General features: G+C 45.9%; 1 protein-coding gene across 2 annotated transcripts in view; it reads left to right on the top strand.

Moving 5' to 3' along the window:
• The window catches only part of PKDCC (protein kinase domain containing, cytoplasmic), a 37,347-nt gene extending 16,766 nt beyond the window's left edge, over positions 1-20,581 (top strand). Inside the window, exons 4-8 of one of the 2 annotated variants that reach the window (XM_065679289.1) lie at positions 1,214-1,485; positions 5,160-5,239; positions 5,920-6,027; positions 16,998-17,171; positions 19,311-20,581. In XM_065679289.1, the coding sequence (XP_065535361.1) occupies positions 1,214-1,485; positions 5,160-5,239; positions 5,920-6,027; positions 16,998-17,171; positions 19,311-19,396 (720 nt within the window). In that variant the 3' untranslated portion in view covers positions 19,397-20,581. The remainder of the gene's footprint in view (positions 1-1,213; positions 1,486-5,159; positions 5,240-5,919; positions 6,028-16,997; positions 17,172-19,310) is intronic. The other variant, XM_065679290.1, reaches the window with a different exon arrangement.
• Positions 20,582-21,988: the final 1,407 nt, after the last annotated feature.

The raw sequence follows: 21,988 nt of genomic DNA, 5'->3' as shown, positions 1-21,988 counted from the left end.
GAAGGAAGAAAAGGTGGTCAAGTTTGGTGTCCCCTAATCAGGTCTATGTTCATCTGCAGGCATCTCCGTGTGAACTGTGGCATCCTGTAAGCAGGATAAAAATGCTCTAGTCTGATAAAACAGGAGCATGATTATAGAAGTGTGAGATAGTCCTCGTGTCCCATAGGGCTCTGAGGGATAACTTCAGACATGCTCAGCTTCTTATGAAGGATGCATTTAGGTGCTGCCCTTAGTATACCATTTGTGCCCTGAGATTGAATTTGGATTTGACTAATTCAGTGCCCGTGGCTTTAACAGTGTTTTTGAATGGAAAACAAAGATTATATATGAACAATAAAAAGCTTGCTAGACTGAATAAGACCTGTTATTAATTTAGCACATAGTATAAAAATTCCAGTATTTAACTGTGTTCATATTAATGCTGCGTTTGCATTAATACGTTACATAGTGGACTGTAAAGGAATGCAGGAATTGAAAACAGCACTTTGGAAAGAGGGCTGAGTTCAATGTTCATCCAGTTGGCTGTAAGAGTTATTCACGTGTCTAACCTGCATTTAAAGAGTGCAGCATCAGTGCAGAGCTCCCACCCCTGCCTCAAAGAGGCACATGGGGGCCCACCAAGGGGGATGGACACACATGCTTACCCCACTGAGGAGTTCCACAGGAGCTGTGGAGCTCCTGTTCTGAGGATCTGCTTCCTTCTTCCATGGAAAAAGGCAAACCAGAGGAAACCAGTGGAAAAAAGGATAGGAGCCAGTGGGAGAAACGATAAAGCAGTCAAAAGGCAGGATCAGCAGAGAGGCAATACAGCCAGCCGCTGGAGCTCCAGACATGGGTGCAGGGCAGTCCAGCCAAGACTTCCAGACCTGGAGTTTGTAAAGGAGCAGGATCAGGCTGCACGGTTAAGGCCTGTGCATAATGTGTTATTAAAAGTTAATGCTTTTACTTCTGTTAAAAGCAAGAATAGCAACAATGAGCCCTGCTTCAAGAACAGTGTGGGAAAGCACTGCTAAAGAAGCTTATTTTCCTTTCAAGTCTCTAAGAGTTTTACAATCAACTGTGTTAATCCTGTGAAAAATACCTTAGTTGCAACACTCGGTTTGGAGGATAAGTTATAATGCCTATATTAAGTCATATATTCAGCTTAAGTGGTTTCATTTATACACTTTGCACTGAGAAAATAACACAAGGTACCCACATTTTTGCATTTCAGATCTGTCTCAGCTTAGTTCGGCTTCTGCATTATTTGGCTCACTCTCCTCTTGGCTCTGTGACGTTACTGGATTTCCGGCCCCGGCAGTTTGTGATCGTGGATGGGGAGCTGAAGGTCACAGACCTGGACGATGCCAGCATCGAGGAGAGCTCTTGCACGAGTAACAGCGACTGCTTCATGGTATTCCCTGCAAGAAACTTCACCCTGCCCTGTTCAGTTGAGGGACGGTGTCAGAATATGAATGAAAAGAGGAATCTCTACAACGCCTACAGGTAGGTGATCAGATAAAGTAGAGAATTAAGAGCAAGCCAAAAGTCTCCAGCATCTTTTCCAGTTACTCACATCAATGAGCACATATTGTGTCAGAACCATGACCCAGGAGTAAGTGAAGCCATGAACAGTTGTTTCATTTGTGAAAATACATTGCATTCGTAACTTTGGGAATGTTTTGCATGCTTTGGGTGTGATTCACCACTCGGTCTAAATTTGCTTTGGTTGAAAACCGTTGAATTCTTCCCACAAATAGGGATTTTCATAGGAGTGATACAGAGGTGCCTGTGGAGATGGGGGCCCACCAGCTCTGTGGTGAGACAATTGGGGCATTTTTTAGGTGTGAGTTAAGAAGGATCATCCCATGGTTTCTACCACCAGCTGAGCAAAGGGCTGGCTTCAGAGGCAGAGTTAGAGCTCAGCTCTCATCCTGTGCTCCAGCTTGACCCACATGCCAGACCCTGCCATGGTTTGGTGATAACAGGCTCTGATGTCAGTCGCTGGTGATCTGGGGTGTAATCCCAAGCCTTTCAAAGCAAGGGGTGCTCTGTTTCACCCCACTCCCCTGCTCTCTGCATGGGCAGGCACTAGGGGCCTCCCTCCTGGTGCTGCTGTGTGTAGCTGATGGGATGCGTGGGTGATGGGTCACACTGGACCGTGCTGAAGAAGGTGCTCAGTTGACACATCCACCTTCCAAATTTGGTTTTAAAGGTTTCTGTGGATTTCCCATGGAGTCCTTCTGGGCGATGGCTTTGTGCTTGTGGTCTCAGCTCTCCCTCACTGGCCATTGCTCCCCTTGGAGGGCTGTGTGGGATGCTGGAGGAGCAGCGTTTCCTGTTTCTGGGGAGCCGAGAGCTGATGCTCAGTGCCATGCTCCTCCTGCCACTGCTCTGCTGCTGGGGCAGGCGGCTGCCTTGTCTGATCCAGATAGGAGGATGAAGGATCTCAAGGCAATGCCATAATGGTGTGCTCATTTCTTAGACTTCCCTTTCAAGTATCATGCCATTCACTGCCTGCCAAACCACAGCGAGGAGAGGCTGCTCCAAAGAAGAGTCTTCTGCTTTGGTCCCAGGGCATTCACCAGCATGTGTGATGCATTAGCTGACCACACTGAAATGGGCCGCACCACATGACAGCCATCTGCAGTTTGCAGCGCAGATTTTACTGTGTCCTGCGAAATTTTCCATTTCCATTTGCTTGGCTTAAGGATCTTGCTTAGCTTGCTAGCTTTTGGTTAAGACCAGTAAAATATACCGAATAAGAAACCTTTAATAGGCACCCATCCATCTTGGTCTGAAGTGGGGATGCGTCTGTGATGCGGTGGGCTTGCGGCAGGTTGCTGGTCTCGCTGGAGGAAACAGTCTTTTTCTGTCTCCAGTTGGATGCACTCTGGTGTTGTAGAGCTGGAGATGGCCCTCAGTAAAGGGTTGCTAGTGCTGTTAGGTAGAAATCAAAAGCAGCAGTATGTCAAACAGTGCATAAACCCCTTGTGATTTTAAATTATAGCATGCCCTAGCCTTGAGAGCATAATGAAAGCTATCTAGCTGGGCTCTTTATGAGGTAAATAATTAAAGGAGAGAAACCATTTAGGAAGAAAACTCTATATGCAAGAACTGGCTCTTCTGGACTTTTGAATGGTTACCCTCTGTCACAAATGTGTCTCCATGGGTTTTCCTCCAGATGTTTGGAGGAACAGTTTTCAAAGCCCTGGACAGTTTCAAAAGTAAGGGTAAGTAATGTTTTGAACTGTTAACTAATGGCTGAGGTGAATTCTCCAGCATTGACAATTCTTAATTAAAGATCAGCTAATTCTCAGAAAGAAAAAAAAGAAAGGAGGAAAAAAGGCTGTAGGAACAAATGTAAAAGGGTCTGGGAAGCTGTGTTATACAGATCACAAAAGATGCCACTGGCCCTGGAATCAATGGATAACAAATGTTCCTGCAGCTAGAGTTGTGCAGGCGGCAGTGTCTGTACGTGCCAGAATTTCACATGTGGGTGTTTGCACCCCACTTGCAGCACTGTGTGCAGTGCTGATGTTCCCAGTATAAGGACGTGGAGCTGCTGGAGCAAGTCCAAAGGAGGCCACGAGGATGCTCAGGGGGTGCAGCGCCTCCCCTATGGAGCCAGGCTGAGAACATTGGGGCTGTTCAGCCTGGAGAAGAGAAGCTGTGTGGAGACCTCAGAGCAGCTTCCAGTGTCTGAAGGGGGCTGCAAGGATGCTGGAGAGGGGCTCTTCATCAGGGACTGCAGCGACAGGACAAGGGGTGATGGGTTCAAACTGAAACAGGGCAAGTTCAGGTTAGATCTAAGGCAGAAGCTCTTCCCTGTGAGGGTGCTGAGGCGCTGGCACAGGGTGCCCAGAGAAGCTGTGGCTGCCCCATCCCTGGCAGTGCTCAAGGCCAGGCTGGACACAGGGGCTTGGAGCAAGCTGCTCCAGTGGAAGGTGTCCCTGCCCATGGCAGGGGTTGGAGCTGGATGAGCTTTAAGGTCCCTTCCAACCCAAACCAGTCTGGGATTCTGTGATTCTATGTTATATTGCTCTTTAGATTTCTAGATGTATTGATATTGGCTGTTTCATACTAATTGTTAAGAAAACCTATCTAGGGATTGATCTCGTATGGGAAAATCATCAATACTATTTTTGTAAGGGATGAAAAAGGGAGTTACAATCTCAAGGAAATATCCACTGTGTAAATGAAACATGTCAGCTCAGTAATATCTGTGTCTATGAGCAATTTTTGCTATCAGTAACTTCATTTTTAATGTATGCTTATGGAAGATGTCCTCTAGTCTCCCTCCTGAGCATCAGTCCCTGGCGGTTTCTGTTTCACAGTGTGGCCTCTGTATATGAAAACCCATTTACTGTACTTTGCACGTTAGAAATAAAGCAGGGCAATTTCCCAATTGTGTTCCTGTCCTGCTCATTACCAAATATTAATGCCTAATAGTTGTATATGTATTGTCAGATCCCAAACTGTCCATCTCCATCTTAGGTTTCTATGACACTGAGTTTGCAATAGGTAAGTATTATTGGCAGATATTTAAAGGAAAAGTGTGAAAATGAAGTGTACTTGAAGTGATGGTGAAGGCATGCTGTTTGTTCTTTTGCAATTAAAAATGTTGAAATGGCAAATGTACACCCATGAATGAATATCTACCTGAATGCATCCTGAATTTAGATAAAGGATGAGGAAAAGAGAAGATGTTCTGAATTGCAGTGGCATTAAAACAATAGCAGAAGGTTTTCTCCTGGCAATTCATGTGTAAGTCTAAGGGAACTATAGACAAGAAAATAACAGCCAGTTATTTGAAATGAGCAGAAAACTGATCTATGCACTTTCAAGGCTTGAAAAACCCCCGCAAGGCTTTCGGGTTTGAGAGCATCCTTCTAGTTTGTTAAAGTACAGACAGCTTTACAAATAGTCACAGTCCAATGGGCTTCACAGCAATCTTCTGTGTTAATTGCACAGTTGCCTGTAGTTATAAGGCAGCATGGTCTAGGTCTGCCAGGCGGTTGGGTAAATGGTCTCAGCTATATATTTATTTGAGTATAGGATATGATCATATTCCTTGAACAGGCTTGGAAGCAGTAGGAATTTTATCCCTTATGTTGCTCAGTAGACATTTATAATCTCTCGTTTTGAATTTCTCAATATGAGTTACTTTTCCATTGCAGGTTCTTTTTCACGTATCTTCTTCCACACAGTGCTCCATCCTCCCTGAAACCGTTACTGGATAAGATAGTCAATGCAACAGGTAATCACACTAAACACAGTCATGGGGAGCATTTCCTTTTTCGGTGTGACTGTCATGTTTGCATTGGGAAAGATGCTGCTTTTATATTCACTGCAATAGAACCAGATAGGTTTCCTACCAGGAGAAAATTTTCCCCATACAGAAAAGACAAGAATGGCCCCATATACCAGAGAAATCCTGTTGGAGACTTTATCTGGGCTTTACAGAGGTATCTGCTTCCTCCTGGCACCTCAGCACTGGGGTGAACTACATCAGAATGCAGTTCCTTGTGGGATCTAAAGGAACCCCTGTCTATGCAAAGTGGAATTTCAGTGACAAAAGTAGGTTACTTCCCCATTGCCAGTGGTGCTTTTATATCTGAGAAGTCAGAGGCAAGCGATATTACCATAGATCTTTACTAAGGTAATGCCTAAAGGACAAGAGTAGTTGCACGTGCCTGTAAAGCTGATTTGAGGATTTTCAATGCATTGTTTTATACCTTATACTGTGTGCCTGGCTCATGCCAGGTTTGAAACCCTATTTGAGGTAAGTCAGGGATTTCATGTCCACATCACAACGCTGCCAAAGAGTGGGGCACTGCTGGGCTCCGATTCTGATTAGGGCTTTATTCGAGTGCAGCCTTGTTTTGTCCTGTGCTGGCTCTTCTTTGTCTAACTCGTTTGTTTTCTGTGCTTTTAAAGGAGAACTTCACTGGGGAATAGATGAGACGGCTGCTCAGCTAGAGAGAGTCTTGGAGCTGTACAGGAGTGGAGAGTACCTACAGAACACGACCCGCACACCGAAAGCTGGTAAAGTGGTCTTTCTCAGAACTTATAATCAGAGACTGTGCATTTTGAGGTTTGAAAGGGCAAATGTGCAGAAAATGGGGCTTGGTGGCCCTGGAAATCGTGGACATGGTGATCTGCTGTCTGATTTTGCTTCCTGCGTGTCTTCTGAAGCTAGTAAATGTCATAGCTGGACATCCATAGGTGGGAGCAGGCTGTAATGGGGATAAGGAAATCTAATGGAGCATGTGCCAGCACCAGTGCGGCAGCAGGACCAGGGCAGTGTTTGTGCCCCTGCACTGGGGACTGGTGTGGCCGCACCTCAAATCCTGTGTCCAGCTCTGGGGCCCTTGCTACAAGAGAGACATTGAGAGACTGGAGCAGGGCCAGAGAAGGGCAATGGAGCTGGTGCAGGGCCTGGAGCACAGCGGTGATGGGGAACGGCTGAGGGACCTGGGGGGTTCAGATGGAGAAGAGACGGCTCAGGGGGGACCTGATGGCTCCCTACAAGTGCCTGACAGGAGGATGGAGCCAGGAGGGGCTGGGCTCTGCTCCCAAGGAACAAGGGATGGGACAAGAGGAACCGGCCTCAAGCTGCACCAGGGCAGGTTCAGATGGAGCTGAGGAACAATTCCTGCCCCAGAGGGTGCTCAGGCATTGGAACAGGCTGCCCAGGGCAGGGCTGCACGCACCGGCCCTGCAAGTGCTCACACCCCGTGGAGACGAGGCCTCAGTGCCATGGGGCAGTGGCGGCCTTGGCAGTGGTGGGCAATGGTTGGACTGGATGAGCTTAGAGGGCTTTTCCAACCTAAATGATTCTATGATTGCCTCCACATCAGGTTTGTGGAAAACATTTTTTGTCACAGCCCTGTACTTCTCTGCTGTTGCATATCAGAACCTGCCCACACATGAGTTGGGGGGTATCTAACCAAGATGCCATAACCCTCTGTGGATTTCCTGGGACGGACAGGAATTTCCTGGAGTGTAAGCAGCTGTAGATTGGAAAACTGGAATTTGTGCTCGCTGGCAATAGAATGAAAAAGAGAAACAAAGACTGGATGCAAACAAAGCTGCAGCATAGTATCTTTGCCATAAAATCTCCCCAGCACCACAGGTATGTAAAATGCTCTTCGAACTGCTGTGATGTGAAGGGATGCATATTCTTCCCGGAAGGATAGCTCAGGGAATTATACACATCAAAGACGATTGTGTATGATGGAAATGACTCTTAAGTCTAACAATTGAAAGCTGGTTTGCAAATTATTTTTGTGTACGCACAATATTCATGTCAAACTGTCAACGTAATTGACTGCGAGTTGATAGGAAAATTATGGCTTTGCTGGAAAAGCTCCGTAAGGAGGGAAGGATGGGTTCAAAATGAAGATGAATGTTGGCACAGGGGGTTTGAAAAGTTCAGTGAAGCATTTGCTCTGCGAAAGAGACACAGCAGCCAAATTCATTGCTGTCGTAGCACTGTTAACCTCAAAGGGGCCATGACACCAGGGATGAATTTGACCCACTTATCAGAATAATTCCATATTTATTTTGTTGTAAAATTGGCAGGAAAATTGTTGCAGGTGTTCATTTAACTTTCTAATTTTCAGCTTTTCATCACAATCTGTGCTGAGTGATGCCTGTCAACGCAGCAAAATGATTTTCAGCAGTACAATCAATAGTACAAACACGTCCTTTGTTGAGGAAGTGCCAGGAGGGCTGGAGTTTTTCTGTGGTGCTGGTTGATTCCAGATTGAACTGCCCTATCAGGACAAGATGAGGTTTTGAATTTGAGAGGCTTGTCGTGTTTATAAAGAATCTTGGGGAGAGAAGCTTAGGGCAGTGGTAGTTAATGTAACAGTGCAGGTTTCTATTAATACAGAGCAGGGCTCCATGTATATTTGGCCGCTGTAATAATTACACATTTTTGTGTTAGTTTAATTCTGTAGAGCTCTGGATAATATAACACAGAATCTGCTACCTGTGTCCATGGTTAGTAACACCCTTCTGTGCAAGGAGCCCTTTCTGTTGGTAGGACACTGCTCATGGTTTTAGGCACTCTACAGCATGAGCAAAGATGTTGAGAGTCCGTAGATGTTTTGTGTAACGTATTTGGCCAGTCTGCATTAAAGACCACGAGTGTAGTATTAAGTTCCTTGATAGGAAAATGTTCTCAACTAATAGCAAGCCTGAGGAATCAGGTATCTTAGTGGAAATTACACTTAGATTGAGATGTGTTTTCAGACTTAGCTGCCATGCCTTTAAGATACGCAGGCCTGTTTCTCGTTTGTTCTAAGGCGACTTTAACCAAACAGAAAAGGGGTTGTAATTTATTTCTATTTTAAGGCTCCCTTTCCGTGCCAGAAAAGTATGAAGAAGTCATTTTGTGAGGGTGAAAATATGCCTACCTACCCGTTCGTATCCCTTTATTCCAGACATATCCCTTCCTAAACTGGTATTTGACTGGTAATACCATGCTAGAATTAGTTTTTAATGTTCTCAGTCCAGAGATGATGGGGTTATAAATTATTAATTATAAATTACCTAGAGATTCTGGAATAAGAAGTTCTCCTGTGGTACAGTGAAGTTGCAGAAGGAGTGGGACAGTGCTGCTGGAAGGGACTGGTGCACAAGTGATCAATGTCTTCTGCTGCCAGGATGTTCCCAGCTGAGCTGGCATCCTGAGCACCAAACCCAGGGCTGAAGCAGGTCCAATATTCTGTATAACTCTTCGTAGGCAGTAGAGGAGAAGATGGGTGAAAAGGGACAACTGGGCTGCTTTCCTAAGCTATCAGCTGGGGTTCTGCTTTGGCCCTGTTTGGGGTCTAAGAGGACACTGTTCCTCTGAAAGCAAAGAATAAGTGGTTTTAAAGTTGTGGGATTTTTTTTAAACCTTTTCTGCCTTGTTGTGCATCAAGATGAAAGTTCAAGGAGACTTTTCCAACCCTAGGGTGCTAGGCTAAGGTAAAACCAGAGAGGATGGTTTGGTTTTTAAGCCACACTGGAGCTAATCAGAGCTTTGCATTCGTATGCTTGTGTGCCAAGATCAGACTGGCACAAGGTGAACTTGCTTTTGCTCCAGATAATGGAAATCTCACAGTGTCTGGCTCCCAGGATTTTCAGTCTCTCAGACAGTAGAAATGACTAGAATTAACAGGGCCAGTCTCCTCTGGCATCTAAAGGGTTTTGACAAAATAAAGCCTTTCCGGTGTATAACCTATTTTGAAATCCTAAAAACGGAACTGAAGGAGAATTCAGATCCAAGAACTGCAAGATTTTGTTTTGGTTTAGATTTTTGGGAAAAAAAACCCACTGAAGGTTCATGTAATGGTGCTTCAGAGCTTGGCTTAGGTCTGAGTCTGTTGTTTTGGGTAGAGCATTGTAAATTTGTGCTAGGAAAGAAGAGATCGTGATCTTGGGCATGCGATCCAAGGCCGTAACGAAAACATTAACTGAGGAAACAAGTCTGTTATCTGTGTGAACCTATGTTTTTGAAAGGGAGACCTCGTCCAATGAGCACCATGAAGTGAGAAAGGTGATACTGATAATCATGAAGGAAGCGACATGAAGAATGTTCTTGTCAACCCTAGTGTTCCCATAACTAAAGTTTAACAAGATGACATAGTCATATTACAAAAGGTCTTGGATATTAAGCTTTCACTGTGCTTCAGTTGTAAAAGATTTTATAGTGCTGTAAATTATGTTATGCTCTGGACTTTGCTTTAGTATCTTAGAAACAGAGTAGAGGCGTGGGAGACATTCGATAGCTATGTATGTGTTCTGTAATCATAAATCATACTACTGTTAATGTTGAGATAGGAACATTACAGTGTTTAAAACAACACCATGAACAAATACTTTTATATTCCATTGACTGTTGGTCTTTCTTGCTGGAATCCAGAAGAATGTGGATTAAACCCATGTATTTCTTGTGACATATGTTATCTTGAAAAGATTAAATCATTCCATTAACTCTTCAGATTAAGAAGACTATAAAAAAGATCGGCTGATGTTCATTTGTAAAGTCCTGCCCCAGTATCAACATTTTTATTACATCAATTAAGTGACATTGATTTGTACCAACTGGGTGTCTGGCCCCTGAGCTAAGCCCCAGCCTTTCAGTTAACTCAGAATTTACTCAGAAATGCGTGAAATCAGCTAACACTAGTAAGTCGGGTAGCTTTGTTATTCATTAAAGCTAATAGATGACCTATTATTAGGCCTGAGGGTATGCAAGCCCAGAGAAAGGCATCATTAGCCACTGCTGTTAGTTGAGAGTTTGTTCTCCATGCTAAAATAGCTGGAAGGTTGGACATAAAGCAAAGACACGTTGTGTTTTCCTTTGTCTTAAAACAATTTGGCAGGATTATGCTGTATGTAAATATTTACAGTACAACAGTGTTTTGAAGAAAATATTCGGCAGGGTCACTATAGCAACCTGCTTAGGAAATCCTAAATCATAGAATCATTTAGGTTGGAAAAGACTTCTAAGATCATCAAGTCCAACCGTTCCCCCCGGAATCTTCTGAATCTGAAGCACTGGAGACTTATGGAGCTGGTTTTCTTCCCTCTGGTGATTTCCTTTCCAAATATTCCATCTTCTAAAGGCAAGGAGCCCAAGCAGCTTTGTGAATATTATCACACTTACAGAGGGAAGAGCCATCCCGTGGGCCTCGTGGTTCACTGCAGGCTACCACATAGCAATGCGCCCAAGACTGAAACTGGGGGTGAAAGTGGCGGTGTTTGTGCTCATGTGCTTGTGCAGGGTTGCTGCAGTATTGTTTGATGTAGTTTGTATATCCTGCTGCAGGCCACAGTGGGAAGGCTAAAAGTACGCGGCTGAAGGCTCAGCTGGGAACATAGTGAAGCCCCGTCCTTGCAAGCCCGGATTCCTGCTTTATCTGGCACTGGTGCATTTGGTGTTTCTTCTGCAGAGACATCACGGCTGCTTTGTGGCCAGCGGAGGGGGAAAGGTTGCAAGCATGGGCAGAAAGTCTCCCTCCGTGCCCTGCCTTGTGCAGACGTTCTTTTGCGTCAGCAGGAATACAGGACCTTTGCACCAGTGCAGCACTGGGAATATGGTGGGGCTGTGTAGTGACCAATGGTTGTTGCTCACATGGATCTCCGCTGTCATGCAAACCATTGCCTTATTCACTGAGCAACCTGTTCTGCTGTTGCTAAGCTTCTCCGGGTCCCACTTTGGCAGTGTACAGCAGAATGCCTTCTGCTGATGGGTTAGGTCCTCGGCTCCTTTGGAGAGCACTGAAGTCACGAGTGTCTCTTACAAATCTTGTAGGCATGTCTTTAAGCTTAAATACCCTGCGCAGGTGACTCTCCACACCTTTTGGCTCATCCATCATCACAGTATTGTTGTTTTGATGAGCAAGTGGGCCAGATGCAGCTTACAAACATCCATGGCACTGATTTGAGCTGGTCGCCTTCAGGAGCTTGGTGTGTACTGCAGGGGTAGCGGTGGGCGCAGAGCAGCTCTGCAGCCCAGGGAGCAGACCCGGGATGAGGCAGGAAAAACGCTCCAGCTGTGTCATGTTAACGGGAATAAAATGCAAGGGAACATGTCGTTCTTCTCCTTATTTATTTGTGTTTCGGTGACAGCCCACATACCGATTTAAATATGGCTCTACTGTAAGCACAATAGAAGCATATAAAAAGAGGCAAGCCTTCCTTCGCTCCCAGCCTGCGCGCGGGGAACAGCCAAAGGACGGAAATACTCACCAGTGGAGCAGGGCTATCTCCCAGTCTGACGGCACACCGGTGTCCTGCCAGGCCTCGCCTGGCCTTCCAAACAGTTGGGATTCGTCAGAAATGATTGAAAGCAGAGACACGTGGGATAGGCCTAGCATGTCCTTGTCTCAGACATCCCAAAAAATAGCTTTCCGTAGCACAAGTGTGCTGATGGCTCTTAGAGGCTCGTTGTCAGAGGCGTGTTTAAATGTGAGGTATTGGAGCACAAGGGAAGCTTCAGCCTAAGAAATGAAGCACACTGAAACCAGAAGTGTATTATTGTCCTTTTAGGCTCCCATTCTGTTTCCCGTAAGCTCACTGGGAATCGGTGGGGACTGTAAAGCAAAACGCTGCTCAATACCACTTCTCGCCGAGATTGGCAAGATCAGGCTCTTTCGACTTACTTGTAAGCAAAGCAATTAAAAGCAATTCCAGAGTCAGCTGCCAGTGTTCCTCTCGAGAGTGGAGGAAAGGAGGAGGGAGGAAAGGGAGCAACGCGCTTTCTCTCTCAAGGATGAACGTTACCGCGCCCGTGTCATTGACCCATGGTGTATTGGCAGGTGATAACTAGAAAAAAGAACGGGGCAAATCTCCAATGAGTAGCTGTAGTTGGTAGTAAAACTGCAATCTGGCTGCTGTGGCTGAAATAAACGGTCATTAGGCCTGATTAAAGTCAGATTTAGGGCGATTCAAGCAAGCTAAAAGGGGGAAAACCACAGGCAGTTTCACATAGTTTATTATATACTTGTGGAGTTATTTATATGACTCAGTCTAGCACAGTGAAAATGAGCGTGTTGAGGGATTGTAGTCGGCTTTGGGACAATGCAGGTGATTCTTGATGGAAGGTTTAGGCCAGGATAAAGCAGTGGTTTGATTGACCAGAGCAAACTTGTAAAATGCACTAGAAACCTGTGAAAAATATCCCAGACCCAGACTTCTGAGGACTGCCCAGATCCAGCGCGGTGTTTCAGAGCTTCGCAATGTTTACAGGGCAGGAAGAATGTTTCCTAGCAGGATTTGTTTGTATAACCGTGAGCAGGGAATTGGCTCTTGTGTGTTATTCTGGAGTAAATCTGTTGTGACCTCAAGATCAGGCTTAACTGTATTGCTTTTATTTGCTCCAATCCTCACAAAACCGGTAGATGGAGAAAAGGATTCTGTTTCTGTTGTGATGCCAGGGGGAGTGTCGAGCGTTTCTCTGATCTATTCCTTGCCATTACCTTGATAGACTTTATGCACTCTGTGTCAGGTTACGTGTATGTGCGCAAAAGTGTAAATTTATGGCTGCATTTATAGTATTAGGCAAGTATTTATTGGTTTTAAACACCATTAGTCTGGAAATCGACCAGAACTTTGACCTTTTTATGATGTGATTTACTGCCGCGGGCCTTCAAATTCCATGGACTCCATTTAAGCAAAGTTTCAGGTCTTGGCAGGACAAAAACCCGAGCTGGAGCTGTCTTTAAACCAGTAGATATTGCTTAATTGAACAAGTAACTGCACCGTAGTGACCAAGAGGATTGTTTCAGGGTGTAGGGGAAGCCTGGCTCTCCTGCAGGCTGGGGCTAATGTCATTGCCTTCTTGATGGAGGAGCCCTCAGGTGTCCTTACAGTTCATGTGAGGGGAGTGCATTTCTTCACAGCTCATACAAATAAGGGCTAAGAGGTCAGCTCCCAAATTTGTTGCTGTGTAAACAAGAGATTCCAGGGGCTCTGCTCCTTGCTCTGCTCAAGATACAGGGAGTTGTGGAAAGAAATCTGGTTTTCTCAGACCAGTGCTTGGTTGGTGTTGCAGTCAATTTCTGCTCTAGAATCATAGAATGGGCTTAAGCTCCTCCAGCTCCAACCCCTGCCACGGGCAGGGACCCCTTCCACTGGAGCAGCTTGCTCCAAGCCCCTGTGTCCAACCTGGCCTTGAGCACTGCCAGGGATGGGGCAGCCACAGCTTCTCTGGGCACCCTGTGCCAGCGCCTCAGCACCCTCACAGGGAAGAGCTTCTGCCTTAGATCTAACCTGAACTTGCCCTGTTTCAGTCTGAACCCATCACCCCTTGTCCTGTCGCTGCAGTCCCTGATGAAGAGTCCCTCTCCAGCATCCTTGTAGCCCCCTTCAGACACTGGAAGCTGCTCTGAGGTCTCCACGCAGCTTCTCTTCTCCAGGCTGAACAGCCCCAATGTTCTCAGCCTGGCTCCATAGGGGAGGTGCTGCAGCCCCTGAGCATCCTCGTGGCTCTCCTAATAGTTTAAGAGGAGATCCCGTGTTGGCTTCCCAGTGTGGCAAGAGCGCCTGGCAGGTTTGGGAGCATGGGTTTGGGGCTGTTGTGTGCCCCATTCTTTGCTCCTTGCAGCCACCTTCCCATGGGGATGCTCCAGGGGGAAGGCACTTCCTGGCAGCTACCCTGCTGCCTGCCATGCAAGTATGGAGAGGGGCTGCCTTCCCTCCTCCCTGCATCCCACTCCTCTCCCTGCACGCAGCATAGATCCCCAGACTGCAGGCACACTGTGGTCTTTGCCTGTTCAGGAGTGCTGCCAGAAGCTGCTTTTGTGGAGCCTGTGTATATCTCTGCTTTCACTTAGACTCCAGGGGCTTTGTTTTCACGTGTGTGGCACTTGCTGATCTCCCAGCCAGGGAAAATGCTCTTTGCATGTGGGTTGTGCTGCTGTGTGCCTGTTACACTGCCCTGCTCCCAGGAGTCATTGCAGATGGTGATTGTTTCTCTCATGTAGGTACTGGCAGGGAGTGGGCAAGGACAGCCACAGGGCCCTGCTGTGTGTGAGGCCACCCTAAGGACCAGCGTGGAGGTTTCCATCGTCTCTTGCACCAACAAGCCAGGAGCTCGCTATCACCGTTGCAGTTATTCCTGATCCAACTCTGTCGATTAATGTGTCCCAAGCTGCCCAAATGATTTACCAGGCTCAGTTACCTTGAAAAAGTCAATGGAGAGGGAGAACTTTTTAACTCCTACGTCTGACAGAGCCTTGTGTCCCATAAATCACTGCTGCTCTTTTTAAATCTGTTTACGTCAGCGAGAACCTAACCCCTGACAGCTGTACTGGAAGCAGTGCTGAGGAGCATACTGAGAGGCATATCTGCAGGTGTATTGAGAGGCATATCTGGGAGCCGAACATTTTAAACATTGAATAATGATTCAAAATAAGGCTCTTCTAGATGGGCTTCTGCCTTGCATGGAGAAAAAGGCATGACATGACACGAGGCTGTGCTGATGGTGTGCTGAGGGATGCTGCAGCTCCCTCCCAGCCCTGGCACAGAGCCTGGCATGCTCCAAGAGTATTCTTGGAAAGGGCTAGGACATGCTCCCTGCTCACGCAGAGAACCAGGCAGATGCTTCATCTTCTGCTGGTGTACAAGGGCCATCCTTCTGCGAGCATCCTCTGTGGCGTGGGGTTTTGCACAGTAAAGTGTTAGGGGGAACTCCCGCAGCCATGAAAAGTTGTGGCTAGTCCTATTTTACATCCAGTCAGTGTGGCTTTTACACTGATACAGTGGCACATGGTGCCACTATTAATGTATCAATATGAGTAATCTGTGGTCATTATTTTAGCGACATTGGCTCGAGGTACAAATCAATAGTCAGCAGTTACCATAGAGAGAGAAGAGAATATAATTCAGTTCCGTTTAATTACTGTTACACTGTACAGATGATACGGAAATTGGAAAAAAGGGACTTCAGTTATCCAGCCAGTAACAGTTTGATTTAGGCTCCAACTTTTCTTCAGAAGAATCATAAAATCAACCAGGTTGGAAAAGTCCTTTAAGCTCACCCAGTCCAACCATTCCTCAGCATTGCCAAAGCCACCACTAACCCATGGCACTGAGGGCCGTATGGTGTGTGAACACTTCTAGGGATGGTGACTCCAGCAGTGCCCTGGGAGTGGATGCGTATACATTCTTTGATGGAGAAATGACCATTAGTAATGGGGAACTATGTGTTTTTTTTTTCCTTCATGTGCGTAAATCTGCCATTTCTGAATTAATGGAAACTCTTTTGCCTTTGATTTAAGTGGGACATGAGCAGCTCTGATTTTGCTGTTTCGGAATGTTTCTTATGATACTTTTAATGAGCCAGACTGAAAATAGAATGTGTTTACTGCATTTGTTTCCCACTGTTTCAGGCTGTGTGGTGTGAATGAGCACTTCTGGATGTGTACTTCTTTTCCCACTTGAAATACTAGCAGTTTAGAGTAGAAGACACACTCGCCTTTGACACAGTGATGTTCGTACAATGTGCTGTATGAAATGCTATCAGGCTGAATCTGCAATGTCAAGCAGAGAATGCCTCAACCGAAGCGACTTAAGAATAGGCTGTGAGTCAGGGCAGGCAGCTCTGGTTTCCATAATAGATACAATTAGAGAAAATGAAGAGTCTATTAAGTTTTTTGAATAGGATGGGGGGATGAAAGGGGAGAGACGAGAGGGAGCCGTCAGTTTGTGCATCTGGGTGATAAACAGAAATGTTTATAAGTGATGAGTTGGATTTACTGATGCATTCATTAGAGAAACCCCCATCAGCGGCTGGGAAAGTGAGAGGAGCTGTGAACAGAGAACAAGAGGCAGCTCATAAAGGCAAGTGAGACTGAACGGCAGCCAAGGGAGAGGAGTAACGGGCAGGGCAGCGCGGAGGCGCGGGGCAAGGACCATGCTGACATGCTCCCACTGCTTGTTTTTCTCCCCCTTCTCTTCGGAGGCCCATCGAGCGACTCCCTCTTTGTGCTGATCTGAGCAAGCAAAAAAAGTTTGCTTAATTAAAAGCCTGTCTTTTCTTCCATCTAAAGGAGCCTGAGGAAAATAGCATGCTCTTCTGAAGGAGAGGGAGGGCTGGGAACGCCTGGTCGGGTCTCACCCCGACAATCCTGCTCACTGTGAAGGACACTGTAGGACAGTGAGTCGGTTCATTCAAGTGGATGCTGTTTATTCAATGGGACATTCTTCCTGTGAAACTCCTAATAAAACCAAAGCCTTGCCTACGCAGTGGGGAAGGGGAAAGGGTTTTGTGCACAGGCTGTTTATTTGCAGACACTTTCTGGAGGAAAAGGTGAGAAGAAGAAAGGAGGAAAGGAAAAGGAAAGTAAGGCGCAGAGCTATAAACACATCTGGGAGTAAACCAGGGCTGGAAGTCTAGCCCGTCACCTTTTCCATCATATATCCTGCTTCTAAGCTGTTATAATAAGCCTTGCCTTTTAAAAACAAGGAGTTTGGTGGAGCTCTCAAAACGATTGCTTTGCTCTGGTTATTTGCAGAGTACAGACGGGTGCCTGAAGCTTTTATTCCCGATGAGAACTACAGATGCTGGCCATCGTACCATCATAAGGGCTGTCTCCTCTCTGTGTTCGATGTCAATGAAGCCATTGAGATCTGTGATAGCTACTCCCAGTGCAAAGCTTTTGTCCTTACCAACCAGACGACTTGGACAGGTAGGTCATGGATGCTGTGGAGCAGAAACAGCAGCTCGGTCACATAGTCTGGATGCTGTGTTTTAATACAGCCTGGGGGGAGTTCTGGGCTAGAAGTGGGACCCCCCAGCTAGAAGTGGGATAGTTCCTGATGCTCCAGATGAGGCAGTTCCAGTTTTGATGGGGATTCTCCTTGCCTGCTCTCATGGGAGGAGGAAACTGTAGACAGACTCAGAGGGCTACAACACATGGGCCGCAGGTCTCCAATCCGTGGGGTCTGAGGTTTTATTGTAAAACATAGCAGCAGAAACACCACCAAAAGCCTGCGGCCTGTTTCCGCGGTTAGATGTGCAGGACGTGGACCAGCACCTGGGTTTAAATTAACCTTTCCAATTCATGTGGCTGTTGCAGTTTGGCAAAACACCAAACAGGTTCTCCTGTGCATCTAGCTGGGACTTCCTGGCTGGTGTCAGAGATTCCCTGCCTCCGGTGGGAGCGCTGTGCTTCTAGCAGTAGGACTTTGGCTAAAGGACAGTGGGAAGGGAAGGTTTTAAGCCAGGTAGAAACAGAGCTTCCAGAGGAAAATGCCATTGGCCACCACAGCTCATTTCCTTGTCTAACAGAATACACTTGCTGAAAAGAGCAATGTTGCCTACACACCACAGGGCTGTTTCCCTGCCTGCGCCTGCTGTTTTCTGCTAGGGCCGGGTCAGCTCCCCTGCTCCTGGCTTTGGGAGGAAGGGTGGCTGATGCCTTGGGGAAGATGATTGAAGTCCTTGCTCCGCCACAGACTCTGGTGTGGCAAGTTGTTTAGGCTCGGCTTTCTGTCTGTACATCCGCAATCACTACATGTCTTAACCTTGAAGTCAAAATCTGCCCTGCGTGCAGTTGGGTGCTTTAGTTGTGCTTAGCTAAGCAGCATAAATACACATCACAGCCAGGCTTATATATGTGCCTGGTAGGTCCCCAGCTCTGAAAGCACCAGAAATAAGTAGAAACTTCAGATAGTTCGTACATTTCAGAGTGGTTAGGTGCTCTCTGCATTAGTTTGTGATTCTGGGAGGTGTGACCAGAGACTTTTATGGAACCTAAAAAAAAACTAATGTACATTAACCTGTGGCTAACCAGTGGCTACTAGATCCTCATGTCAGACTATCTATAGCCACACTACTAAAGTTAATTAATAGACTAAAAAAATATTATTATGGTAGAGGGAAATCCATAGGAAGTTTGGAGCAGCTCCTGTCTCAGGTTACAGTATCAAGAGCAAATGAGACATAGCAGTCTTGGTCTTGTTTACCGTTCCCTTTACCATGTTGTTCCTGATGCGTGAGCACTTGGGTCTCTGAAATGCAGCATTGGAATTTGCTCAGTTAGGGCATCCCATCTGATGCAAAAGCAGTGTGAAGCATCTGAAGAAAGCAGTGTTATGGGAGCCCTCTAGAGAGGGCATTTGATTTTCCTGCAGTTAGAGAGAGGAGAGGCAGAGGTTGAACTGACGTGGAAAGTATCTCTGATACAAGAACTGTCCTGTGGTTCCTGCACATACTGGTGGGTGAAACCTCACCACATTCAGCCCCCATTGGCCGCTGGTTTATATATGGCAGGTGCCTTACACCACCCAGGCTGTTACCACTGGCTGGTGTTTCTGTTCCAGGAGCAGAAACCTTGTTCTAGCAGGTTTAAAACCCAGAGTTACAAAGCGATCAGTACTTGGGGGCAAGTTGCGTTCAGCATGCGTTGCACTGACCAGTTTTGCAGAGAGTCAAGTACACAGAGATGATTCTGCTCCTGTACAATCAAATTAAATCCTTCCTAAAGCCTGAACTCAAGCCTGGTTTTATCAGTGGGATAGTCTTTAAACAATGGTTTAAGATTGTGTGACATGGGTGTTAAAATCTTCATTTACTGTTAGCTGCGCACAGCCGCGTATTGACCATAATAAATGTAGTGAAACCAGGGGAGGTCTGGTGTCCTTTTAGATGAAAGCGTTTCAGGTTTATACCATTTGAAGTTGAGAGACAGTTCAGTCTTGGGCTGCCTGAAGAGTGCGTAGGTTGAAGAGGAACGTGAAATTACAGTATTTTAAGGTAAGCAACAATTTGCTTATCACTTTTAAATTACTTCTTTTCCATTCTCCCCCTTTCCTACTCGGTGCAGGTCGGCAGCTTGTCTTCTTCAAGATGGCCTCAAATCACATCATGCCTGATCCTGACAAGATAACGTATGTGAAGGTGACAGACTGACACCTAAAGTGGCTCCGTCTGATGTGTGAGTGATAAAAGCTGTTTGTGTATAAATATAGGCAGCTGTTAGGTAGAAGGTGGCTGTGGCCAGAGGAATAATTGCACTATTACTCATTCTAATCTATAGAGTGCTAAAGAGAACTTTAAAGAAATAACCTGCATGACCAGGATGAATGTGCAATAGAACAACATTTTGAAAATGTGATTTTTATTCTTATTTCTATTTTTTTTTAAAGAAAGCAGAATACGAGATATGATACACTGTTAGGGAATCACTTGGGTTCTGAATCAGCTGGCGGCTCTGCCTTTTCTGACCAAGGGTAGCATGACATTTCTGACCTGTATGTCTACGTACAGGGACCAGAGTTGTTCATTTCTATGGGAAGTCTGTATCCTCCACGCTGATGCTTATTTGGGCACATAAAATCACAATGGAGTAACTGAAACATATCAGTTTATAAGCTGAATGGCAAACGTAACTGGAGACAATCAGCGTTTGTGTTACAGCTATCAAATACGCGGTGCCTGCCTGTTGGTCAAAAGGAAGGAATTGGTTCAGTTTAGAGTTGCAAGACTGTAGCTAATTTTCATCTTTGCTTCCAGTGTTATCATAAAGTTTCATTTCTGATTTAAAAGAGCCATTTTGTGGGTTTAGCAAATCACATCAGCGTATGAATAGTCCCACTGAAAAGGTAGGGACTTACTCAAGTGCCGAGTGCTTTGCTGAATAGGGATAGGCCTAAGCATATGCTTACAATTAAGCCTGTGCTTAAGCCTTTTGTTGAAGCAGTTTGAATTGTTCAGGAAGCCACATCTTGGACAGACTGGCAGAGCAGTCCAGCCGGTGGAACAGGACTGGCTGACTACCCTGCAGTTATTCATATTTTTTTATCATCAAATCCTTGGTTTTCTAAGGCACCGCTTGCTAATTCTTAGAATGAAGGAAGTAAAATGACCTTAATAATGTCGAATGGATGCTAGCCTTAATTCTATATAAATGCGTTTTACAGGCATGGTGTGTCTAGAGAATTTGCTTTCAGTGAAAGCAATAAATGCTGAAGTGACCAATGTCATACTGTTTTGTAGATTGTACAGTCAGGAGAAAGAAAAAAAGGTGCTTTTGTTTCTCAAAATGTTTATTTTTGTAAAAAAAAAAAAAATAAAAGATTAATACAATTTCTTTCATACTTGATTGCTTTCTTTTTTGTGTTGTTATGTCTAAGCCTTCACTGGATTTAGATACTTATTTACATGTTGTACATAAACATAATGCTGCAGGCATGCTGGAGAGGGACTCTTCATCAGGGACTGCAGCTACAGGACAAGGGGTGATGGGTTCAAACTGACACAGGGCAAGTTCAGGTTAGATCTAAGGCAGAAGCTCTTCCCTGTGAGGGTGCTGAGGCGCTGGCACAGGGTGCCCAGAGAAGCTGTGGCTGCCCCATCCCTGGCAGTGCTCAAGGCCAGGTTGGACACAGGGGCTTGGAGCAAGCTGCTCTAGTGTAAGGGGTCCCTGCCCGTAGCAGGAGGTTGGAACTGGATGAGCGTCAAGGTCCTTTCCAACCCAAACCAGGCTGGGATTCAATGATTGTATAAGCCTGGAGTCTTTTTTTCCAGGAAGGAGCTGAGGTTGTTCCAGGGGCTCCCAGTGAAGGATGTGTTTCTGGAGTACCTGGTGCTTTTGTCTACTCAGTTGCCTGTCACAAAGCTACTGACTGTTGCAAGACAGTGCTTGAGTAGCCTTTCCTGCTCTGTGGTTTGAGTCATGCTGGTAGCCATCTTTTAACATTTGGAAGGGGCGAGGATGAGAACTGAACAAGGAATTGTTCTTTGGGTTGAATGGTGTGTATTCTTTACCAAGGAGAGAATCATAGAATCCATGAGGCTGGAAAAGACCTTTAAGATCATCAAGTCCTGCCTTTACCCCTGCACTGCCAAGTCCAAGATGGGTGGCAGTGTGACCATGCAGGGGAGATGGTCCAGCGGTGACCCTGTCAGCAGCGGGTTTTGTCTCACTGTGGTTTCCCTCAGGTCACGACTACCCTGAGGACTTCTGCAGTTGACTGGACTGACAAGCGGTAATGGCTGTAACTCCCAACTTATCAACCCCCCAGCCGTCACCGCTCAGCTGATTGTGTCGCCGTGCACTTAGGAACCCATCAATCACGCTGTGGGAATAAAACAAACACCACAGATTCTTTTCAGATTGCTACATAAATCGTGCCAACACCTACTGCGCAGGGCATTGCAGTGATAGCGGCCGCTGGCACTGAGGTGCTGGGATGTATTTTGAAAGGTTTTAACCTCCCGCGATTGCCTTCCCCTTCAGCGCTGTGCGCCGTTCCAAAAAATACTCGAGGTTGTAAGCCAATGGGAATGGTGAAATTCTTCAATTGCATTCCTAGGTAAAAAAAAATATCAATATTTAAAAGGGAGAAAAAAGATATCTGGAGTAAGTTTAATTTTTTAATGTAGTAGCCAGGTAACTTTGGATAATTTCATCCCATCACTTTCCGCGCATGCCTCTTAAGTCAGGAATTGTTTATCCCTGGAGTTAACCAGACTTGCCAAACCAATTTACATCAGCTTTTG

Source organism: Lathamus discolor, chromosome 5 (assembly GCF_037157495.1).
Source record: "Lathamus discolor isolate bLatDis1 chromosome 5, bLatDis1.hap1, whole genome shotgun sequence".
NCBI classification, from domain to species: domain Eukaryota; kingdom Metazoa; phylum Chordata; class Aves; order Psittaciformes; family Psittacidae; genus Lathamus; species Lathamus discolor.
This window is presented reverse-complemented; position numbering and strand designations above follow the sequence as displayed.